Here is a 22,589-nt window from a genome sequence, read left to right on the forward strand (position 1 = left end):
TCACAATTGGTGGCCTCCACTTGTTAGTTAGTAAGACCCTATGAATCTTTGCCATGCATTTTATAATGATTTGCAGAGTATAAATGCAGATGCAGATGTACATGTAGCTGTAGGAGCATGAGTAAAGAAATATGGGCTCTAACAGTTACACATAAAGAAAAATTCAGTACTGTCACTCAGAGCTTAATTCTCGGATCAGTGTTTCTCTTGATTTACTGGTACATTGACAGTCTCCATTCAAACACCACAAGACATTAATTTTACGTAAAATCACACAATTACAGAGTGCATCAAGTCTGTGAAATCACATTAATGAGCATAAAAGTTATAAAATTTATGAGGATCTAAAAGTACATCCTTGTCATAATTAGTCAAACTAAATTTAACATATTTTGTGTTAAGTGTCTTGTATGCTGATAAGCATGTAAAATTGTTGTCTTGCTTATACTTTTTCACTTTCTGCTCTATGCTGAGAAACACACTGGAGAAACATTGCAGCACACCGTGTTTTTTAATGCTGAAATGAATTGGGGGTGTAACTTATGGAGTTTGTAATAGCATATTCTGCAATAGATGTGGTTTTCGTAAAGCAAAAGACAGTTATTTTTATCTACAGCTGCCAAACATGACATACTTTTACAAAGACAATATAACTATCACAAGAATACAGAATGGAGTTTTGTGCAGTTATTCCCTATAATAAACAAGTTTTGGAAAAGCTATCTAGAATTAAAAACTGTACATTTCAGGGGAAACTCAAATAATTGCTTATGGCTTCTATGAACAAACTATTTTTTCAAATAGTTAGTTCTATGTGATTTGTCATAACTACAAACAGATTAAATTCAGCTACAGAGCAAATAGTTCAAACTTGTAGTAAAATAGTCATACACCAATTTCACATTAACTACAGTGGTTCAGGGAAAATTTGATAAAGCTAATAAAGATTACTGAAGATTAAAGATGACTGCAAGTCAACCGTTTTATTTTTATGTTTTTACACATAAGGGGCTGTCAAAGAAAACAAAACAAATGGAAAAAAGTAAGTAAACAGTTTAGTGTTTCAATAGTAATCACTAATCACCATAACTACTAATACATTTATCCCACTGTGAGACAAGATGGTCTATGTCTCCATGGACAAATGTTTATGATTACCTTTTGTACCCAGGCAAGCACCACTTTTTCCAAAGCAAATCAACAGCCATAAATGTCTTTCTTTAAGCCTCCAAAAATATAGAAACCATATGGAAGAATTTTAAGAGTTTCCCAGCAAAACTTCTGCAGAATACTCAAAACAACCTTGGCAACATGTGGGTGGGCATTTTGTTGGCAGGTTGTTTCAACTAAACTGTAGAAGTTTTGCTGGGAAATTCTTACATACCCTCCATACAGTCCCGATCTCTCCTTATACAATTCCCATATTTTTGGAACCTTGAAGAAATACATTTATGGCCACTGATTTGCTTCAGATAAAGAGCTGCACAACTGGGTACAATCATGGTTTCACAGGCAATTGCAAACATTTTTAGTTACGAGAGACAGATTAATGAAAATCTTGAATAAATACAACCTCCTAAGTACATCAAAGTTTGGGTTCTGATGGGTAGGAGTACAGAGTTAGTCATAGTTGAATTTACAAAAGTTGTACCTGCTCTTGAAAAGAATGAGTGTGTCCCATGCATACACATAGAACTACATAAGGCTTCTGATACTGTTGACAGTGAGGCTCAACCAAATATGCTGGAATCATGAAGAACAAGATGTGTCAATAATTCCAGGTTCCAATCAACCCTATCAGATAGGCAAAAAAAGAAAGGATACGGCAAAACTGAAATAAGGCTAAATATTTAGCCAAACATTTATGGAGAACCAACATATATTTATAATGAAGTTCTTCAGGATAGAATATTAGGACTAACACCTCTTCTGATGTAGATTAATGATCTTTTCAGTAGCATTAGTCATGAAAAAAAGTAATCATTGTTGATGACAGCAATATTACAATCACTGAGAAACAAGGGAACTCCTTAAAGGGAAAAAAAATAAAGTGCTCAAGGAAGTTTACAATCAGTCAATATGCAGTAAAGTTATACTGAACATAGATAGAACAAATGTCATATTTTCAATCTGAGGAGTGAAAATGAAACTGTAAAATAATACTTGGATGCTACCTTAGTAAAAGTAAGGAGAAATCCTGAGAAAAAAATTGAGAGACAGTCCCAGAATATCCATATACCATAGTGTTTACAGTGTAATGAATTGGAACAACTACAACCAAATGATGCAGATGAACTCTACAGACAGCACAAAAAATTCTAGGAATCAATATTGATTCTTGGTTGAAGTGGTGTGAATATATCAAGATGGTTGTAAATGGATCAGCATCTTATAACTTAAGAGTCCTGCCACATGTGTGTAACAACCAGTGTCTTTTAGTAGCACACTATTCATATGTACACTCAATTCTTAGCTATGGAATTCTGTTCTACCAAACAAATGAACAAAATATGAACACATGTGTCAAACTACAGGAAAGGGCCATAAGAACATTAAAGAAAAATAGTAAACAAGTTCATTATAAAGATCTGTTCAAAACATTAGAGATTTTAACTGCACGTTGTCAGCATGTTTACCAGTCAGTTATGCACATCACAAATAACCTTGATAATTACTACACAAAGAGCTCTGCTCATGACCATGGAACAAGATCTAGACTGGACTTGCATTTTCCGAAAAAGGATAAACTTAAATCTCTAAACAGAATTTTCTAATAAGGAATAAAATTGTACAGTATTCTGATGCTGAGTCTGTCAGCTTCTCTTGTGGTCACAGGACAGGTTTAATCTTGTGCCTCTCCACCATCCTCATATTTGTGGATGAGAATGCCTCAACATTAGGGAGAATGGACACTTGCTTCCTACATTTCTGTTTTTCCACATCTGTATACACCTTTCTGAAGATACATTTCTTCCCTGCTTTCCACAAAACCCTCATTCTCTGTATTTTGGTGCTGAGTAAAATAGGAAATAAGCTTAAAGAGGTAATAACGCAGTTAATATCATTAGAAGAACACCAGCAAACTGTTTCTAAGGCTTTTTAAGGTTAAGTGTTAAGACTGGTGATAATCCAAGGTGTTATAATTTACCGAACAGTCAGAGTTTGTGGGGAGATGCTAAGCTATCAAAGTGTAGCAACAAATGAAGAAATACCAGTAGCAGTAAACTCTTTGTGTTACATGAAAACATCAATGGACACAGAAAAAACTGGAGCCTTTAAATCAAGACATTAATGATGCTGAATCTGTAAACCGTGACAAGTAATATGTCTTACAGAACACCATGTGACAAGTGGAACTGAAATGCCTCAAATTGATGGATACTCATTAGCAGCCAGCTACCATAAAACCATAAGGGGATAGGAGGGATTGCAATCTATGTTAAAACTAATGTAAAATATAAATCCCTAGACATAAGTACATACAGTGCAGATTCCCACTTTGAAGTCTGCGAAACAGAAATTACTACAAATAATAAGTGAGTTATAATTTTGGCAGTTTACAGGGCCCCTGCAGGGAAAGTATGTATCTTTCTAAACTATATCAACAACTTTTGAACCAAATATATTCAAAACACAAGGATTTAATTATCATGGGTGATTTTAATATTAACTTCTTAACTACAAATAATGGCAGAAGAGAACTAGAGCACCTGATGGAATCATTTAATCTAATTTCAGTAGTTAACTTGCCCACTAGAGTAACTAGTACTTGTAAGAGCCTAATGACAATATATTCCTGGACAGATACAGAAGCAACAGTATTACTGTAAGTCAAATTCTCAATGGTCTGTCAGATCATGATTGTCAGCTCCTTACAGTAAATGATATCAGACCGTATGATAAATCGAAACACTCCTTTAAAACTGTCAGACCAGTCAATAATAACAACTTATAACTCTTCAACCTTCTCTGACAGCAGATCGACTGGACTCCTGTATTTATGGAGAGGAGGAATAGTAAAGAAAAATTAAATCTGTTCTCTAATGAGTTTGTGTCAGTCTTTGAAACTGTATTTCCAAAAATAATCTTGAGAAACAATCCTCAGGCCACAAAATGGAAACCCTTGATTACTAAAGGGACCAGAGTTTCCTGTAGAACAAAAAGAAATATATATGAACCCCTAAGGCTATCTAATGATCCCAGCAAAAAGGAGGACTACAGATTGTACCGTAATATTTTGAAAAAGGTAATAAAAGAATCCAAAACCATGTGCATAAAACCTGAAATTGATAACTCAAACAACAAATCAAAAACCATATCGCAAGTTATAAAAAGGGAGAGTGGTAAGAAAGTAGAGTACATGACTGACAGAGAATTAATTCAAGATGGAACTATTGTAAAAAATACCAAGGAAGTTGCTAATATCTTCAATAAACCTTTTTTAACAGCTGCAGAAAAAATTGGCTGTGAAGGCTCAGTGGGTGATGCAATAGCGCTTCTACATAAAGCTAACAACGCCAGAGTTTGCCAGATGCAGATAACCCCCATAACAATTAGCGAGATCAATAAGACAACCAGAGAGATGAAGTCAAAAACCTCTTGTGGGGTTGATGATACTTCAACTAAGATACTTAAGTACTGGCATGGCTATATAAATGCAGTCTTGTGTCATGTTTTTAATGAATCCCTAAAACAAGGTATTGTTCCTCTTAGATTAAAATATGCCTGTGTGAAATCACTTTTCAAGAAAGGTGAAAAAACTGATGTAACAAACTGCCACCCAATATCCTTGCTAACAAGTCTTTCAAAGGTGCTTGAGAAACTGGTATACAGGAGAATTATTAATCATCTGAACAGCCATAACATTCTCAGTCAATGTCAGTTTGGTTTTCAGCAAGGCCTATCAATTGATGATGCTATTTTCTCTTTCACTGATTAAATTCTCAAATCTCTCAACAGAAAATTGGCACCAACTGGAATCTTATGTGACCTATCCAAAGCTTCTGACTGTGTCAATCATGAAATTCTGCTAAAAAAAAGCAGACTACTATGAGTCAAGTGGAATAGTGGGGAAATTGATTAAATCCTATCTGTAAGGTAATAACTAATGACAGTAATGGAATCCCAGCTTTATTCAAGTGGGCCACAGTCAACATTGGAGTGCCTCAAGGCTTGGTATTGGGACCCTTAATGTTTCTAACATTTATAAATGACACCTCCCACACTGCACCACGTCAGTGAGCAACTTCACCCTATTTGCTGACGATACTTCTCTTCCAATTGATAGAGCAACAGGGAAGAACTGGGAAACATCTGCAAACAATGCATTTGATGATATTTTGAAATGGTTTTACTGTAATGGACACTCTCTGAATATGCAAAAAAACTCATTATGTGCAGTTTCACACAGCACATAAAGAACTGGGGGAAATAAATATAGAATGTAATGGACAGCAAATAAAGCAAGTTGACTCAGCTAAGTTCCTGGGTGTGTACATAGACTACAAACTAAATCGGTCCAACCAAATCCTTGACCTAGAGAAAAGTTTACATTCTGCACATTTGCATTACGCATAATTGCATCAACAACACATAAGGAGGCCATAAGAGCTGCTTACTTCAGATATTGCCAAACATTTTATATCTTAAAGAATCATCTTTTGGGGCAGCCAGCCCTTGGCTCACTAATGCAGTAGAATGACTTTTGTATTAGGTATTCCCTCAGTTTGCTCTTGAACTTTGGTGTTTCAGGAGGAAGACTTTTGATGACACTGGGTAGAGCATTGTAAATTTTGATACATATATAATTTGCTCCTTTCCGCACAAGGGTATAGTCTGACTGGTTACTATGAAAGTCCTCTTTTGATCTTGTGTTGTGAGTATGATATTCACTATTGGTTTTGACGAGAGAGTGGTTATTATTAATGAAACATACAAGGGAGTATATTTACTGAGATATAATTGTAAATACCTGTAGTTTCCTAAACAGATTCCTGCAGGAGTGCCTTGGTAGCACATCATTCATGATACGTATAGCTCTCTTCTGAGCAGTAAAAACTAAAAAAGTTTTCATAAAACCTTTGACAAATCATAACAGACACCAATTGTTATCACTTTCTCATTCAGAAATCTTAGAACCTAATTTGCAAGTGCATATTTTGTGGCTTTTGTTGAACAGCCCATTTGAAAATCAAACATTTCACTGTCAAGAATTCCATTCTTAATGAGATGTTCAGTAATTCTTACATGGATTAATTTTTCTAGAAGTTTTAACACAGAAATAGATGATAATTAGTGAATTCAGTTCTATTACCCTTCTCCTAGAGTGGCAGTGGCTTGTTAACCTGAAGTATTCAAAATAAAGTACAAAATTTGACTACCTCACAGAGAAAATAATTTCAATAAATAATCCATCCTTGCAGAATTCTTGTGCAGAAAGCCAAGTCAATAGGAATAAGTGATCATGCACACGATAAACTATAATTGTATCTCTAGGACAGAAAACAAAATGTAGTGTTAAACAACTAAAGTGGGATATGTAATCTCGCTTCTCGATCTGAATAAAGTTCCATCAATTGTGGAGTGCCTCAGAGCTCAGTTCCTGCACTACTGTTATTCTTTATCTTTATAAATGATCTACCATCATGCAAAATCCTGCCCTGTAATTGCTAATGATGGCATCATTTTCATGAGCAGATCAGGGGATAGAATTGAGAAATCGATTAGCTATGTACTCATAGATTTGGTTAATTGGTTCAGTGCAAATGGTCTCTAACTGTATTCTAATAAGATGAATTATGTACAGTCCTGTACAATTACAGAAGGAAACAGAGAAATGAATGTGGCATGTGGAAAGCAATCAAAAGAAGTAATGGATGTGACTAAATATATCGTAGTTCAAATAGATAAAAATAGAAAGTGCTCTTCTCATATTTTGCATCTCACAAGGGGAGGCCGCCAATTGTGAAATTCAGATTCGATTCATACTGCGCATAATAAAAGCTCATGGCCAGAGGTGTAATGTGGCAAAGCACCAAGATGCACTTCTCAGCCGTTGTCGAGAAAATCGACAGTTAAAAGAAACCGTTGCGGTGAAATACTCTCTACGATTAACAATTCTCTACAGCGTCGTGGCACAGCAGTAAGCGCTCGGGTTCGTAATCCGAAGGTCGCCGGATCGAATCTCGCGCTATGCAACCGTTTTTTTTAGTATTTGTTTTTTATAATTAAAATATATATATATATATTAAAACAAAGATGAGGTGACTTATCGAACAAAAGCGCTGGCAGGTCGATAGACACACAAACAAACACAAACATACACACAAAATTCAAGCTTTCGCAACAAACTGTTGCCTCATCAGGAAAGAGGGAAGGAGACGGGAAGACGAAAGGAAGTGGGTTTTAAGGGAGAGGGTAAGGAGTCATTCCAATCCCGGGAGCGGAAAGACTTACCTTAGGGGGAAAAAAGGACAGGTATACACTCGCACACACGCACATATCCATCCACACATACAGACACAAGCAGACATATTCCCCCACGTGGAATGTTTCCTTCCATTATATATATATATATATATATATATATATAGACCCACACACTCCTGGAAATGGAAAAAAAAACACACACACACACACACACACACACACACACACACACACACACACACACTACTGGAAATGGAAAAAAGAACACATTGACACCGGTGTGTCAGACCCACCATACTTGCTCCGGACACTGCGAGAGGGCTGTACAAGCAATGATCACACGCACGGCACAGCGGACACACCAGGAACCGCGGTGTTGGCCGTCGAATGGCGCTAGCTGCGCAGCATTTGTGCACCGCCGCCGTCAGTGTCAGCCAGTTTGCCGTGGCATACGGAGCTCCATCGCAGTCTTTAACACTGGTAGCATGCCGCGACAGCGTGGACGTGAACCGTATGTGCAGTTGACGGACTTTGAGCGAGGGCGTATAGTGGGCATGCGGGAGGCCGGGTGGACGTGCCGCCGAATTGCTCAACACGTGGGGCGTGAGGTCTCCACAGTACATCGATGTTCTCGCCAGTGGTTGGCGGAAGGTGCACGTGCCCGTCGACCTGGGACCGGACCGCAGCGACGCACGGATGCACGCCAAGACCGTAGGATCCTACGCAGTGCCGTAGGGGACCGCACCACCACTTCCCAGCAAATTAGGGACACTGTTGCTCCTGGGGTATCGGCGAGGACCATTCGCAACTGTCTCCATGAAGCTGGGCTACGGTCCCGCACACCGTTAGGCCGTCTTCCGCTCGCGCCCCAACATCGTGCAGCCCGCCTCCAGTGGTGTCGCGACAGGCGTGAATGGAGGGACGAATGGAGACGTGTCGTCTTCAGCGATGAGAGTCGCTTCTGCCTTGGTGCCAATGATGGTCGTATGTGTGTTTGGCGCCGTGCAGGTGAGCGCCACAATCAGGACTGCATACGACCGAGGCACACAGGGCCAACACCCGGCATCATGGTGTGGGGAGCGATCTCCTACACTGGCCGTACACCACTGGTGATCGTCGAGGGGACACTGAATAGTGCACGGTACATCCAAACCGTCATCGAACCCATAGTTCTACCATTCCTAGACCGGCAAGGGAACTTGCTGTTCCAACAGGACAATGCACGTCCGCATGTATCCCGTGCCACCCAACGTGCTCTAGAAGGTGTAAGTCAACTACCCTGGCCAGCAATATCTCCGGATCTGTCCCCCATTGAGCATGTTTGGGACTGGATGAAGCGTCGTCTCACGCGGTCTGCACGTCCAGCACGAACGCTGGTCCAACTGAGGCGCAAGGTGGAAATGGCATGGCAAGCCATTCCACAGGACTACATCCAGCATCCCTACGATCGTCTCCATGGGAGAATAGCAGCCTGCATTGCTGCGAAAGGTGGATATACACTGTACTAGTGCCGACATTGTGCATGCTCTGTTGCCTGTGTCTATGTGCCTGTGGTTCTGTCAGTGTGATCATGTGATGTATCTGACCCCAGGAATGTGTCAATAAACTTTCCCCTTCCTGGGACAATGAATTCACGGTGTTCTTATTTCAATTTCCAGGAGTGTATATATATAAAAAATTCCCGGCAATCAGTTGCAACAATTATGCATATAATAAGTTGTTGAAAGTCGTTTGTCGGGGAAAAACTGGCGACATCATTATGTTTTCCGCACACAAAGTTGTATTTCACAAATTTTATTAATTGTATTCATAATGTTAACCACGCATAGTTGACGGAAGACATAGAAACGATATTCCGAAACGAATATGTATAGCATAAGTCAAACGTTCGAATTAGAATAGAGACCCCACGAACACAAATTTGCTGTGGCAGGTATTAAATATAAACTCCATTACTCGCTCGTTACACTTGAATGACAGATGTTGAATGGGCCGAAACGAGCCGCCGCAAACAGCGTAGTTGCCTGCTAACTTCGAAAGAAGGTAGATGCGGTCCCTAGCGCAACTTACAACATTGTCGAAAATCAGTGCGGACGGGAGAGCTTTGGTACACACTGTTAAAAAAAACGGAAAAATGGAGGCGGTACAATTGGAGAGCGATCCGCCTTCACCAACATATATTTGAATTACAAAAAACTAATAATAAAAAAAATTGCATGGCACGAGATTCGATCCGGCGACCTTCGGATTACGAACCCGAGCGCTTACCACTGCGCCACGACGCTGTAGAAAATTATTAATCGTCGAGAGTATTTCACCGCAACGGTTTCTTTTAACTGTCGATTTTCTCTACAACGGCTGAGAAGTGCATCTTGGTGCTTTGCCACATTACACCTCTGGCCATGAGCTTTTATTATGCACAGTATGAATCGAATCTGAATTTCACAATTGGCGGCCTCCCCTTGTCAGTATGGGTCCACGTTCTGCTACTTTTGAATTACATGTTCCCAATATATGGGAAGAAATTGTCTCTCATGTGTTTCATCACTAAACATATGAATATGTTTCAGATGAACAGTAGATCTCATGATCATAATACAAATAGAAAGAATGATCTGTACAGTGAGAGTAAAAATTTTAACTTGATACAAAAAAGTATTCACTACACTGGAACAAAGGTTTCAGTGATCTTCTTCATATAAAGAACCAGATTAGCAATAAAATAAAGTTTAAGAACTTACTAAAATATTTCTGCTGTAAAATGCTTTTTATTGTTTAAATGAATTCTTCAATATGTGAGTGAACTATGTGATTCTACAATTATACAAAATGACTTAAATGTTATCTAATAATATATGGTTCTAAAATTATTTACAATGGTCTGGTTGTTAACATTGTATTTACCTTGCACTCTGTTTCTTGGTACAGTTTTAAAGTGTTTATGACATTAAAAATTTGATGTAATTATAAATTCAAAAGTATTGTACACAGAACATGATTGTGAAGGAAATTGTCCTATCAACATAAACATTTCATGTCTTTGTAAGCCTATAGAATATGAGGGAATACGGAATAGTTGTAGGTAAACAACTAGAATTCACTCAGATACAGATTTATTAACACTTAGCTTCTACACAGATACAAGTCCAGAGGCTAACTCCGTTAGCGGCCAACATCCTGCCCAAAGCCCTCTCCTCAAAGATAGCACACTTACGCACAGAACAAATATCGATATTTATGGCGCTCTATGCCACATAGCTCCCCCCCCCCCCCCCCCTCCGCACAGTATGGAGTACGTTCCTGTGAATGGGGGGGGGGGGGGGGGGAGGGTGAGAAGTTAGGAAGGTAACACACAGTTCTTCTGCGTCAGGCGGAAGCGGTTGACTGGTAGGAGACCGGGGGGTGAAACCCGGTACGTTGACGGTGAAGTCAGCAAGCGACGCCGGCGGCTGAAGACGACGTCCCGTCCTGGAGTGGAGGTGTAGCACTTCGTCAGCCGGGAGGCGGAGAATCACCTTGCCAGAAGGCCTAACAAAGGCACGCAAATTGCCACACGCAGCACTTCTGCTCAATTTAAAGCGGCGCACCACACGAGATTCTGCACTTCCTCCCTCAATATTGTCACACGCGAGTACCACACACACCGTATCGCCATCTACGACAACAGATGATTTATGTATGTCATCAGGGTGCACATGTGTTGTGAATTCTTGGATGGCACCTGTACGAGCAATGGTAGGGAGGCAAGGAGGTGTGGGAAAGCCATGGCAGGGGAAGCATCTGCTAAGAGGGGGGTGGCAGGTGCACTGGACTGCACAGGAGACAACCTCGGGCGATCAGCTGACAGACGAGGGAGCGTGACCGAGGGCAACGAGGAGCCAGTGTGGATTGAACGGCGTGACAAAGAGCTGTCACACGAAGATGGTAACACAATGGTAGAATCCGAGTGGTTGGCAGTTCGACTGCGAGGGCTGTGAGGAGTGAAGCCCCGAAAAGATTGGCCACTCGAATTAGATGAACGCGGAGAAGGAGCAGTGCTCAGCAGAGAAGCATGCTCTGGAGAATCAATACCCAAATGCATGGTGTGGGAAGATGGATGGCCGCTCAAAGCAGGAGTGGGAGAAATAGGGGCAGAATCAGGGAAGTTCACCTGAGGCTCAATGAAAGCTGGTTTCACTCGGTTGAGTGAGACCGTGATTACAGAGTCTTTTATGAGGAGATCCATGTTATTCTCAGAGCGTTTGACGACCTTGTAAGGACCTGTGTGGGGCGACTGAAGCGGGGCTTTGACTGAGTCGTCTCTGAGAAACACATACTCACAAGAGTCTAGCGTGCGCGGTAATTACACGCGCGGAGGTGTATGAGCAGCCGGAGGAGGCGGCTGAATTTTGCTGCAGTGCAAGCTCACCCGCTCGAGAAGTGAAGGGAGTTCAGAGGGCCGTGTAAGTGGTGTCAGAGTGACTAATTCTCCAGGCAAAACCAGAGGTTGGCCACACACAAACTCGGCTACGGAACCCTTGAGGTCTTCCTTGAAAGTCGCACGAAGGCCAAGAAGCATGAAGGGCAGTGCCTCTGTCCATAGTGAGTCATGGCAATGCAGGGCAGACTTTAAGGTGCGATGCCATCGCTCGACAAGCCCATTGCTTTGGGGGTGGTATGCAGAAGTATGAATTTTGATGATACCACACATTTTACATAAGTCAGATAAAACTGAAGACTCGAATTGTCGCCCCTGGTCAGTGGTGAGGTAAACAGGTGAGCCAAATCTAGAGATCCACAAATCTAAGAATGCTCGACTTACTGTCTCAGAGGTAATGTTCAGAATAGGCACAGCCTCAGCCCACCGAGTCATCCTGTCAATAGCTGTAAACAAGTAACAGAAACCCTCGGAGGGGGGCAAAGGGCCTACGAGGGTCGACATGAACATGGTGAAACCGGCCTGGCGGTTGGGCAAAACAGCCAAGGGGTGGAGAAGTGTGCCTGGAAATTTTGTTCTGTTGACACACCATGCATGCCCTTGCCCAAGACTGGCAGTCATGGCGCATGTCTCTCCAGACAAACCGTTCAGCTACCAGACGGGTGGAAGCTTTGACACCGGGGTGTGCTAATGTGTGTAGTTTGTCAAAGACCTGGCGTTGAAGGGGCTTAGGAATGAATGGCCGCAACGTACCAGTGGATTCATCACACCACATTAAGTCAGATATGCCAGGGAAAGTAGAGCGTACCAGTTGGAGATAGGAGCTGTGGTCTGAAATTAATTGCATGGTATCGGGGTCTACCGATTGCAGCCGAGGTAGGTCCGTTAAGTCAATTAAGGTTGTGACAGCACCAACATGCGAGAGAAAATCAGCGACCACATTGTCCGCTCCTCGGATGTAGTGAATGTCATTTGTAAATTGCAAGATGTAATCGATGTGATGAAAGCGTCGTGGGGGCGGATCAGCCGCAGGATTTTTTATGGCAGGAACCAACGGCATGTGATCAGTGAGCACATAGAAATCTCGTCCCTCAACATCAGTTCTGAAGTGTCTTATGGCCTCGTAAACTGCAAGTAATTCTCTGACGAATGCTGAGTATTTCTTCTGCGCGTTGTTTAGCTTTTTTGAGAAAAACTGCAGGTGGGTCGTAACAGCGTTGTATGTCTGACTCAGTACTGCGCCGGTAGCATTATTACTAGCGTCAGTAGTGATAAACATTGTGGCGTCCGCCCATGGGTGAGCAGTAGTGACAGCGGAGGCCAACAGCTGTTTGAGTTCATTAAATGCCTTGTCCATGTCTGGTGTCCATGGTACCTGGCGGGTGCCAGAAGTTTGTAGGCCAGCGAGAGCATCTGTGAGAGGAGCCTGCACCGCAGAAGCGGCTGGCAAATGTTTCCGATGAACCTGCGTAATTCCCTATAGGTCTGAGGCGTAGCATCTCGAGAACAGTCTTGATCTTGTCCTGTGGTGGTGTCAGACTGTCCGATGACACAACATAACTTAGGAATGTGACGGATGACTGGTGCAATTGAGTCTTTTTATTGTTCAGTTCAATACCAGCGGCTGCTAAAATATCTGTCATGACTTGAACACGCTCCTCACTCTGTTCCAAAGTAGAAGCAAAAACCAATATGTCGTTCATGTATACGAAACAAAAGTCTAGATGGGATAAAGTTTGATTGATGAAACGCTGCCACATTTGGGGGGCGTTTTTCAACCCAAACAGCATAAATTTGTATTGGAACAGCCCGAAGGGAGTGGTTATGGCAGTCTTTTCAATATCCTCCAGAGCCATAGGAATCTGATGAAATGTGTGCTTACAGTCCAAAACAGAGAAGTACTTTGCACCTGCGAGTGCATGATTGAAGTCTGCAATGTGTGGGACCGGATATTTATCAATGATGGTGCGGGCATTTAAACGCTTATAGTCTTCGACCATATGCCAAGTACCATCTTTCTTTTGGTCAAACAGGATAGGACTAGCCCAGCAACCGGAAGAAGGTTCAATTATTCCCTTTTGTAACAGATCGTCCAATTGTTCTTTTGCTATTTTCATAAATTCCGGCTTGAGGCGGCGTGGGCGTTGCGATATGGGCGGCCCATCGGTTAGGCATAACCAATGAACTGTGCCATTAGTGACTACTGCAATACGTGGCGCGGCATGACAGTCAGATGTCCGTGAAGCAGAGCAGGCAGTGGCGGACGGGCCAAGCTGTGGCGCTGAGGGCATGGAAGTACAGGTGTGCCACCCGCTCGGAGGTTGCGTAAAGGCTGCACACGTGTTAACATGGGCGAGGTTGGTACACTGGTTCTTGGTAGCGGGCCATGCCGCTACGAGCGCTGTAGGCACGAGTGAGCGTGGCTGAACAGCAGATGGCCGTAGTTCATTGCCACGAGCTTGGCAAGTTAATTGTATTCGGAACGCAAGGAGCACGAGCACTCGGGCATACCCTATCATTACAAAAGGGGGTGTTGACACAGTTTACAGAGTTCACAACATTGTCGTTAATGTGCGCAGGCACGGGAACACCAGATTGGCATGGACTGACCATGTCTGTAGCCGACGAGTCGTCTGCTTGTAGTGCCGCAAGGCGTTGTGAGGAGACCAACTCGTGGTGTATGTCGCAGAGATGCAGCAGCATTTCCGTACGTTCCATCCGCAACTTCGAAGACTTGGCGCACTCCACTAGCCACTTGTTTGTCCAAGATTGCAGCTCCAAGGATAGGTTTACACACTTCTTAGCACAGCACACATGTTTGGTGTTAGCCGAACTGCCATTCGGCGAAGCGAAAGGAATATGTTTGTTAAGGGGGGGGGGGGGTAAAACACAGTATTTTGCACAAAATCTAGTGACAACTGATAGTGCTTGAGGAAATCAATTTCGAAAATAGGTTCTTCAATTGTTGACATTAGAAACGTCCACTCCAGCTTGCACTCGGGCGAAAGTTTCACTGTATACAAAGTGGAACCCGAACACTGTAGGGTAGACAAGTTCACTGCATGAAGTACTGTTTTGTGTGGTTGCACTTTATTGGTTGCTAGGCGAACTGGCAGCAAAGAGACGTGTGCGCCAGTGTCTACCAGAAAACATACACCTGATCGTAAATCGCGGACATAGACTCGACCACACTTACGGTTATTGTCCGAAACGGAGTGCAACGTAGGATGGTGCCCGTTGTTTACATCGCAGGAGGTGGCACCGTAGCCTACCTGCGGTTGGAGTTTGGGTAAGAACACGGTGACTGGCATTTGCGAGCTTGCTCCCCGAATCTCGCGTGGAAGAAACAGTAAGATTGGGCAGGCCTGTGCTCCTGTGGGTAGTTGCTAGGTGACGGAGTATGTGCACCAGAGTCTTCCACAGAGGTCGATCCACTGTCGTTGCGGGGAGTTGAAGGTGCATGCAGGGCGGCTAGTTTAACAAACCTGTTATTAGCAGCACCAGACAAGGGCGTGGCGTCAGAAAGCGTCTTAGTGCGGTCATGTCCAGAATGCAGTGCACGGAGCTCACGTTGCCTGGCGGAGTATGCTCTGTCGGCGGCACGTAAACGTTCATTTACTGGCCTATCTTCATACGCAGAGATTGCAGTCTGGACAGGCAAAGGCAGCTTTTCAGTCCAGATTTCTGTGAGGGTGTCATCAGGCATAACTTGCTCATCGACGAGAAGACGGATGCACTGCCACAGCTGGGACGGACACCTGTCGCCGAGACGCTCTTTGTAGATGAGCTGTCGCTCATTTTCTCTCCTGGTTTTAGAGATGCACTCCAGTATCGTCTGTTTCGCCACAGCATACTTCCCTGCTGGGGGGGGTGCTTTGACCAGATCGTAAATTAAATCAACGCGGTCGTGGAGATGGTTCATGAGGCAGGCGAAGCGTGCATTGTCGTCCAAAGCACAGACATTGAATGTTTGCTCAACCAGGTTAAACCAGAACTCCGGGTGAGCGGGTTTGAAGTCTGGTAATTTCGGCAGATTCGGCACTGCAGTCACTGCGGAGGTGCGCCTATTACTTCGGACAGAAGTAGAGCATGCAGAAGATTGCGAGTCTGAATTATTGGCATCCCGTAATGCGGGAATCGCGAAATTCACTTGACGCCGGGGGGGTTGCTGAGAAGCGACGGATGCTCGAACGGTGTGAGGATCGTAGTCAAAATGTGCATTCTCATTGACGTGGTAGCTCGGAGAGAAGCCACAAGTGCTTAAGTATGCCGGTGAATGTCCGTTATGCACACAGTATTCACTCGACCGTGAGTGGTGGGGCTGATTGCAGATGTCGGAGTAATTACTGTCCAGCACAGAATTGTTGATTTGATTAGAAGCAGCACAAGTATCCCACACACGTCCACTAGGATGCACACTCGGTGTGATATTTGCTGTTTGGCGACCATTGAACACCTGTTGACTAACCGGCGCGGAAGGATACACACGTGGCGGGAACTGATTCGAGTTTGAATTTACTACTGGATTTTCCAAAGTAGCAAAACCTCGCTCGACGCAACGAACTGTATTGAATTGTGTGTTCGACACAGGAGTAGGAATGTTCCAACCAACACTCTGTGGAGAACACGTGGGAAGGTCCACGCTAACAAAGCCAGAGTCCACGACTGTTGGCAGTTGGAAGAAACTGGCGGCACTCGATGAATTCCACTGCATGTTCTGGCTGAAGGATTCCGAAGATTCTTGCGGCATGTCCACTAAGACGGCAGGAGTGCTGGAGAGATGTTGCTGGAATCCGGGCGGCGGTGAATGCTGAAAGGCCATTGTCTGGAGCTGAACAAAGGCCCTCACGATCGCAGAGAAACCAGACGCGGTAGGCGCGTAAATAACCTTCGGGCGGTAACTCGGACGCGTATTACACAAAAACGGGGTCACCAGTGAGGGAATACAGAATAGTTGTAGGTAAACAACTAGAATTCACTCAGATACAGATTTATTCACACTTAGCTTCTACACAGATACAAGTCCGGAGGCTAACTCCATTAGCGTCCAACATCCTGCCCAAAGCCCTCTCCTCAAAGATAGCACACTTACGCACACAACAAATATCGATATTTATGGCGCTTTACGCCACAAATATAAAAATCTGAAAATATTCCTTAATTGCTGCAAGGAGTCCACAATAATGTGTATATAAAGCAAATAATTCAATTCTATGTCATTTGTAAAGAGCTGATCCTCGTAGACAACCCTATTGAAGACATCTATAACATTTTTTTGACTCTTCCATTTTTGTTCCAGAGTATACCAATTTAAGAGAGAGAGAGAGAGAGAGAGAGAGAGAGAGACCATACACCAAAATCTGAATTCCTCATGGTTAATGTACATTTTACAATACTTTTTCTACTAACATATATAAAATAACTATTACAATGTGCATACCATTACACCTGTTTTGTCATCGATGGCTCCTCTACCATAAACAAAAGTTTGGTTAACAATTTTTCCACTAAATGGAGGAACATCCCATGCTCTAGGATCAGCTGGAACAACATCCAAATGAGAAGCCAACAAATATGGTAGCTTTCCTTTACTTGTGCCTTCCACAGTGTACAACAAACTGTACTCGTTGATAACTTCTCTCTTAATGTGTGGTGAGCTATGGATCAATGGAAAATCTGAAAAGAGGTCATGTTTAGTTGTGTTATTCAGAAGATAAAAGCTATTCTGCAGATGTCTCAGTCACTTACTCCATTTCTGCTGATGCATCAGTGCAATAGAGTGAGCAACAATGCACACACACTATGTTTTAAACTCTGCTGAAAAACACTATCAGTAAACAAACAAATATATTCAAATTCATTCAAGTGTTTTCTTAATATCTTACATACAGTACTGCTGTTTTGAGATATAAAGCTGATTGACATGTGGTTGTGTAGGAGACAGCCAGGCATCATAAATTTCCAAATTGGTTTAAAGTTTATACTGTGTTCCAGTGTATTTTAAAATTAAGTTTTTAGATCTCCTAATACTTCCTAAATTTTTGTATGTGTGTAGAAAAATTTGTTTTTGGCCTCCAGTCATTTAATAAAGCAATGTATTTTTTGTAACTTCTAAAACATCTGCTCACATAAAATTTCATACATCTCTAGCTGCTATGGAAAATTTATACTTTAATTGGACTTCCATAATCATGAAATAACCACTGAAAGGGAGGCACTTATCTGGGCAAGAAATTAGTATCCCAGGACGCATCGCTTATACTGTGCAGCACTGCCCCTAGGTTTGATAATGGCCTCAATTCAGCAAGTAGAGTGTCCACAAATTTCTCTAGAAATCCAGCATTCATGGTTAGATCCCACAGAATTATCAATTTTTGGGGATGCTGTTTGCTATATTTCATCTGCTGTATCAAATAGTCCCAAATATTTTCTGTGGGACTACAAAATTGTGATTTAGCTGGTCAGCTGAGATGTGATATGGTACCTGAGTGTTCACAAACCATCAACATGTGTGTGCAGCCCTGTTAACATGGCTGTAATTCTGGAATATGGGAGTGTCCACAGGATAGTCATTACGAAGATGTAGATGAATGGACAACATCTGGGCACTGGAACTGTTAAAATCACCATCCCAGATCACATTCATGGTAACCTGAATGAGCGTTTCCAAGTCACGGTACAAAAAACACCCCCAAAACACCACAAAAATCACTCAAAACATTACAAAAATCACTTTGTATCTGGAGTATATTCTCTACTCAGTGTGCTCTAAATGCTTCATTGAACTGTCGGTAATCACATTGCCTTACATTAGTTGAAAAGGGGCAAATTTGCAACTTCTATGACCTCACTACACACTGAAGAAGTGCAGCTTTATGTGCTGTTGAGAGCAATTTCTGTTCATGCAGTTCCCTTTGCAGTGTTTGCTCATAAAACTGATTGAGATGAGCCTGAATTCATTGATAATACACAGAAGAGCCAAAGAAACTGGTACACCTGCCTAAAATTGTGTAGGGCTCCTGCGAGCACACAGAAGTGCCGCAACACAACGCGGCATGGACTCGACTGATGTCTGAAGTAGTGCTGGAGGGAATTGACAACATGAATCCTGCAGGGCTGTCCATAAATCCAAAAGAGTATGAGGGGGTGGAGATCTCTTATGAGTAGCATGTTGCAAGGCATCCCAGATATGCTAAATAATGTTCATTTCTGGGGAGTTTGATGGCAAGCGGAAGTATTTAAATCCAGAAGAGTGTTCCTGGAGAAACTATGTAGCAATTCTGGATGTGTGGGATGTTGCATTATCCTGGTGGAATTTCCCAAACCCATCAGAATGCACAATGGTCGTGACTGGATGCTTACGTATGTGTCACCTGTCAGAATCATATCTAGACATATCAGAGGTCCCATATCAATCCAACTGCACATGCCTCACACCATTAAAGAGCCTCCACCAGCTTGAAAAGTCCCCTCTGACATGTAGGATCCATGACTTCATGAGGTTGTCTCCATACCCGTACACGTCCATCCGCACGATAAAATTTGAAATGAGACTTGTCCGACTAGATGACATGTTTCCACTCATGAGCAGTCCAATGTCAGTGTTGACGGGCACAAGTGAGGTGTAAAGCTTTGCGTTGTGCAGTCATTAAGGGTACACGAGTGGACCTACTGCTCTGAAAGCCCATATTGATGATGTTTCATTGAATGGTTCACACTTGTTGATGGCCCAGCATTGAAATGTGCAGCAATTTGCAGAAGAGTTGCACTTCTGTCATGCGGACTATAACATCTCATTCAAAATCACTTAAATCTTGACAACCTGCCATTTTAGGAGCAGTAACTGATCTAACAACTGCACCGCACATTTGTCTTATAGAAACATTGCCAACTGCAGTGCCTTATTTGTCCTCTTTAGGTACTCTGTATTTGAATACGTATGCCTATACCAGTTTCTTTGGTGCTTCAGTGTAGCAATTCATGGCAGGTTTGAAACTGATTGTTATTGACGAGTTGTAACAATCACCCTGCTTCCTGTAAGCTAAGTTCTTTTTACAAACACAGGTCTTATGCCGTATGCCATGGCTGTGAATGGTGCACCATTTCTTTTAGATATGCTGGACATTCTGCTTTGATGCCCCAATGAATCAAGCAATTACATTCAAGGTGTGACAATGGGCACATCCAACAGATAGCTCATTTCCATCATTCTGTCACATTTTAACATCAATCCACCATCCTATCATGATTCCACACAAACTGGCACATGCACGCCACTTCACTACCATGATGTATGTCAATGGTGGAGGGTCACATGACTGTCTAGTACCAGTTGTACACCATCTACAGTGCTCCAAAGCAACCAGTGTCCTCTTGTAAAGGGGTTGCTAATGTTTTGTCCAGTGACCTTATGAACAGTCAATAACTATGATCTTCTTCTTAAGGCAAAATAATTTATATCTAAAGCACTCTATCCCTTCCATATTGTTGTTATTCCATCATGAATTTTCCATTGTCCAATAGGTCAAAATAATACATTATCCCCAAAAAGAAAAATTTCACCCTGCCTTAAATGAATAATGCAGCAAACAAGGGAAAGGCCAGAAGTAACACTAGGATACATGAACCCACAGTTTTATACTGTATTATTTACAAATACATTTTGTTCATGAGAGTAAACAAATCTATTAGTTTATAACTCAATAGTAATTTCATAATAAATTGCTTTAGAAAAAGACAGTAATTTTTTTTTACTTACAAACAGTAAATGTGATGTAATTAACACGATACCGGAAAATCTTGGATGGAATGAAGTAAATGAAATTAGTAAAGATAACTTTGCACCATTTAATGGAATCTTTTAGCTGTGAATAAGCAAATAGACATGAATTTGTACATTGTAGCTTAAAATGGAAGTATTATGGAGATGCTTCACAAACTCAAGTGGGACTCACTGAAGGGAAGGTGATGTTCTTTTTGAGGAGCACTATTGAGAAAATTTAGAGAATGGCATTTGGGACTGACTGCTGAACAGTTCTCCTAGCACCAATATACATTTTGTGTAAGTCTCACGGAGATACGATGAGAGAGATTAGGACTCATATAGAGGCATACAATCATTTTTTGCTCACTATTTGTGAGTGGAACAGAAAAGGAAATGACTAGAAGTGGTACAGGGTACTCTCCACCAGACACCATACAGTGGCTTGTGGAGTATGTATGTAGATGTAGAACTTGAATAGTTTCCTTCTACTGCAGAAAGCATGTGAGCATTCACGCTCACATGCAACATAGGTTTTGTGTAAGGGTTTTAAGGAATAATTCAATTTATCTTTCAAGATGAATGAATGCATTGATGCAGTCAAAACTGGGCTATAACTTGAGAATGACATCAGCCAAAATCACAGTTATAAATAAATACATTTAATAACAGTCTGGGCAGAAAATGTTGTCATTTGTAAAAGTTCGGAATATTGTTTGCTTGCCTATCCGCTGCTTAACAATTAAGTTATGTAGTGAGTAGTTACCTTTATGCATTGAGTTGTTAAAAGATATGATGTAGAAGCCATTACAATACATGAATTGTTTTTGCATGATATCTAGTAATATACTACTTTTGTAACCTTAAGAAGTTTTGGAATAGTTATAGTTATTTGTACACTTCTTCAATTGCTGATGTACGAGTCTCAGATTAATTATATTCTATAAACATACACTGCAAAATAGATACCTCTGACATATGAAAAATTTATATCAAGGGACAAAGATTTTGTATTATTCAACCCCTCTACTTTCTTTGTGTCTACTATTACATTCGAAACTTCATTTCCACTATACAGCCCAGAACAAAAAAGCAATGTAGTGATTATGGAAAATTAAAATAAAAGAAATAACCATCTTTCACGAAAAGTATGCTAGCCCATGACTGCCAGAGTCAGCCACATAATTTTCTGTCTTTTGTGATTAGTGCCTGAAATTATCATGCATAAATGATATGTCAGTTCCCAGGCAATTGAAGTCCAATGACAAGGACAGTAATATGATTAACTTGTAAGCTGGTATACTTTCCTTCAATATAAAAAATTTAAATATAGTGGATGTATTATGATTTATAAGACTGGATGATATCCAATCTGAAAGAGAAACAGAACTGATTTACCATTATAAAATTTAATAAACATCACTAAATTACGGAAACAACTCAAAATTGATCACTGGCATAAAAACATCATCATAAATACTTCTCTCTTTCAAATAAGAACCTTACTTGTCTTAATAAACTCATGGTACTGGAGTATAGCCTGTTTCTCTTGTTTATCAATTGCATATGACACGGTAGGAATCCTCAGTGCTCCAGCAAGACGTTCAGACCTAAGCTTCATGCTGCTCCTGTCAATAGCATCTGAAGTCTGGTCTTTCAGGAGCTCTAGTATGTCCACATATTGTTGAGGTTGTATGAAAACAGCTCTGAGGAAGGCTACAAGACTCAGGAACAATGTAACTGCAAGTGGAAGTCCAATAACTGACAGAAAAATTTTCTGCCAGCATCTGTATCTGAGTCGGAGTTTTCTTTTGTTTGTTGAGCCCATGATGAATTTCTGGAAAAGAAATGAAGATCTCAATTATAGACACCTGTATCACTTACACATACTTGACTGATATTCTGAACACAATTTCAGTATTTATGCTACATGATAAAAGTACTTATTTGTAATGTCAGTAGTATAAAGATTAAATCCACTTT

General features: G+C 41.6%; 1 protein-coding gene across 3 annotated transcripts in view; it reads right to left on the reverse strand.

The window, feature by feature from the left end:
• Positions 1–22,589, reverse strand: part of LOC124721349 (N-fatty-acyl-amino acid synthase/hydrolase PM20D1-like) — a 266,153-nt gene that overhangs the window by 108,745 nt on the left and 134,819 nt on the right. For all 3 annotated transcript variants that reach the window (XM_047246273.1, XM_047246272.1, XM_047246271.1), the window contains 2 exons: positions 22,113–22,443; positions 17,286–17,521 (listed from right to left, as the gene is read on the reverse strand). In XM_047246273.1, coding sequence (XP_047102229.1) covers positions 17,286–17,521; positions 22,113–22,434 — 558 coding nt within the window. In that variant the 5' untranslated portion in view covers positions 22,435–22,443. The remainder of the gene's footprint in view (positions 1–17,285; positions 17,522–22,112; positions 22,444–22,589) is intronic.

The sequence above is a fragment of the Schistocerca piceifrons genome, chromosome X (genome assembly GCF_021461385.2).
Source record: "Schistocerca piceifrons isolate TAMUIC-IGC-003096 chromosome X, iqSchPice1.1, whole genome shotgun sequence".
In the NCBI taxonomy this organism is placed as follows: Eukaryota; Metazoa; Arthropoda; class Insecta; order Orthoptera; family Acrididae; genus Schistocerca; species Schistocerca piceifrons.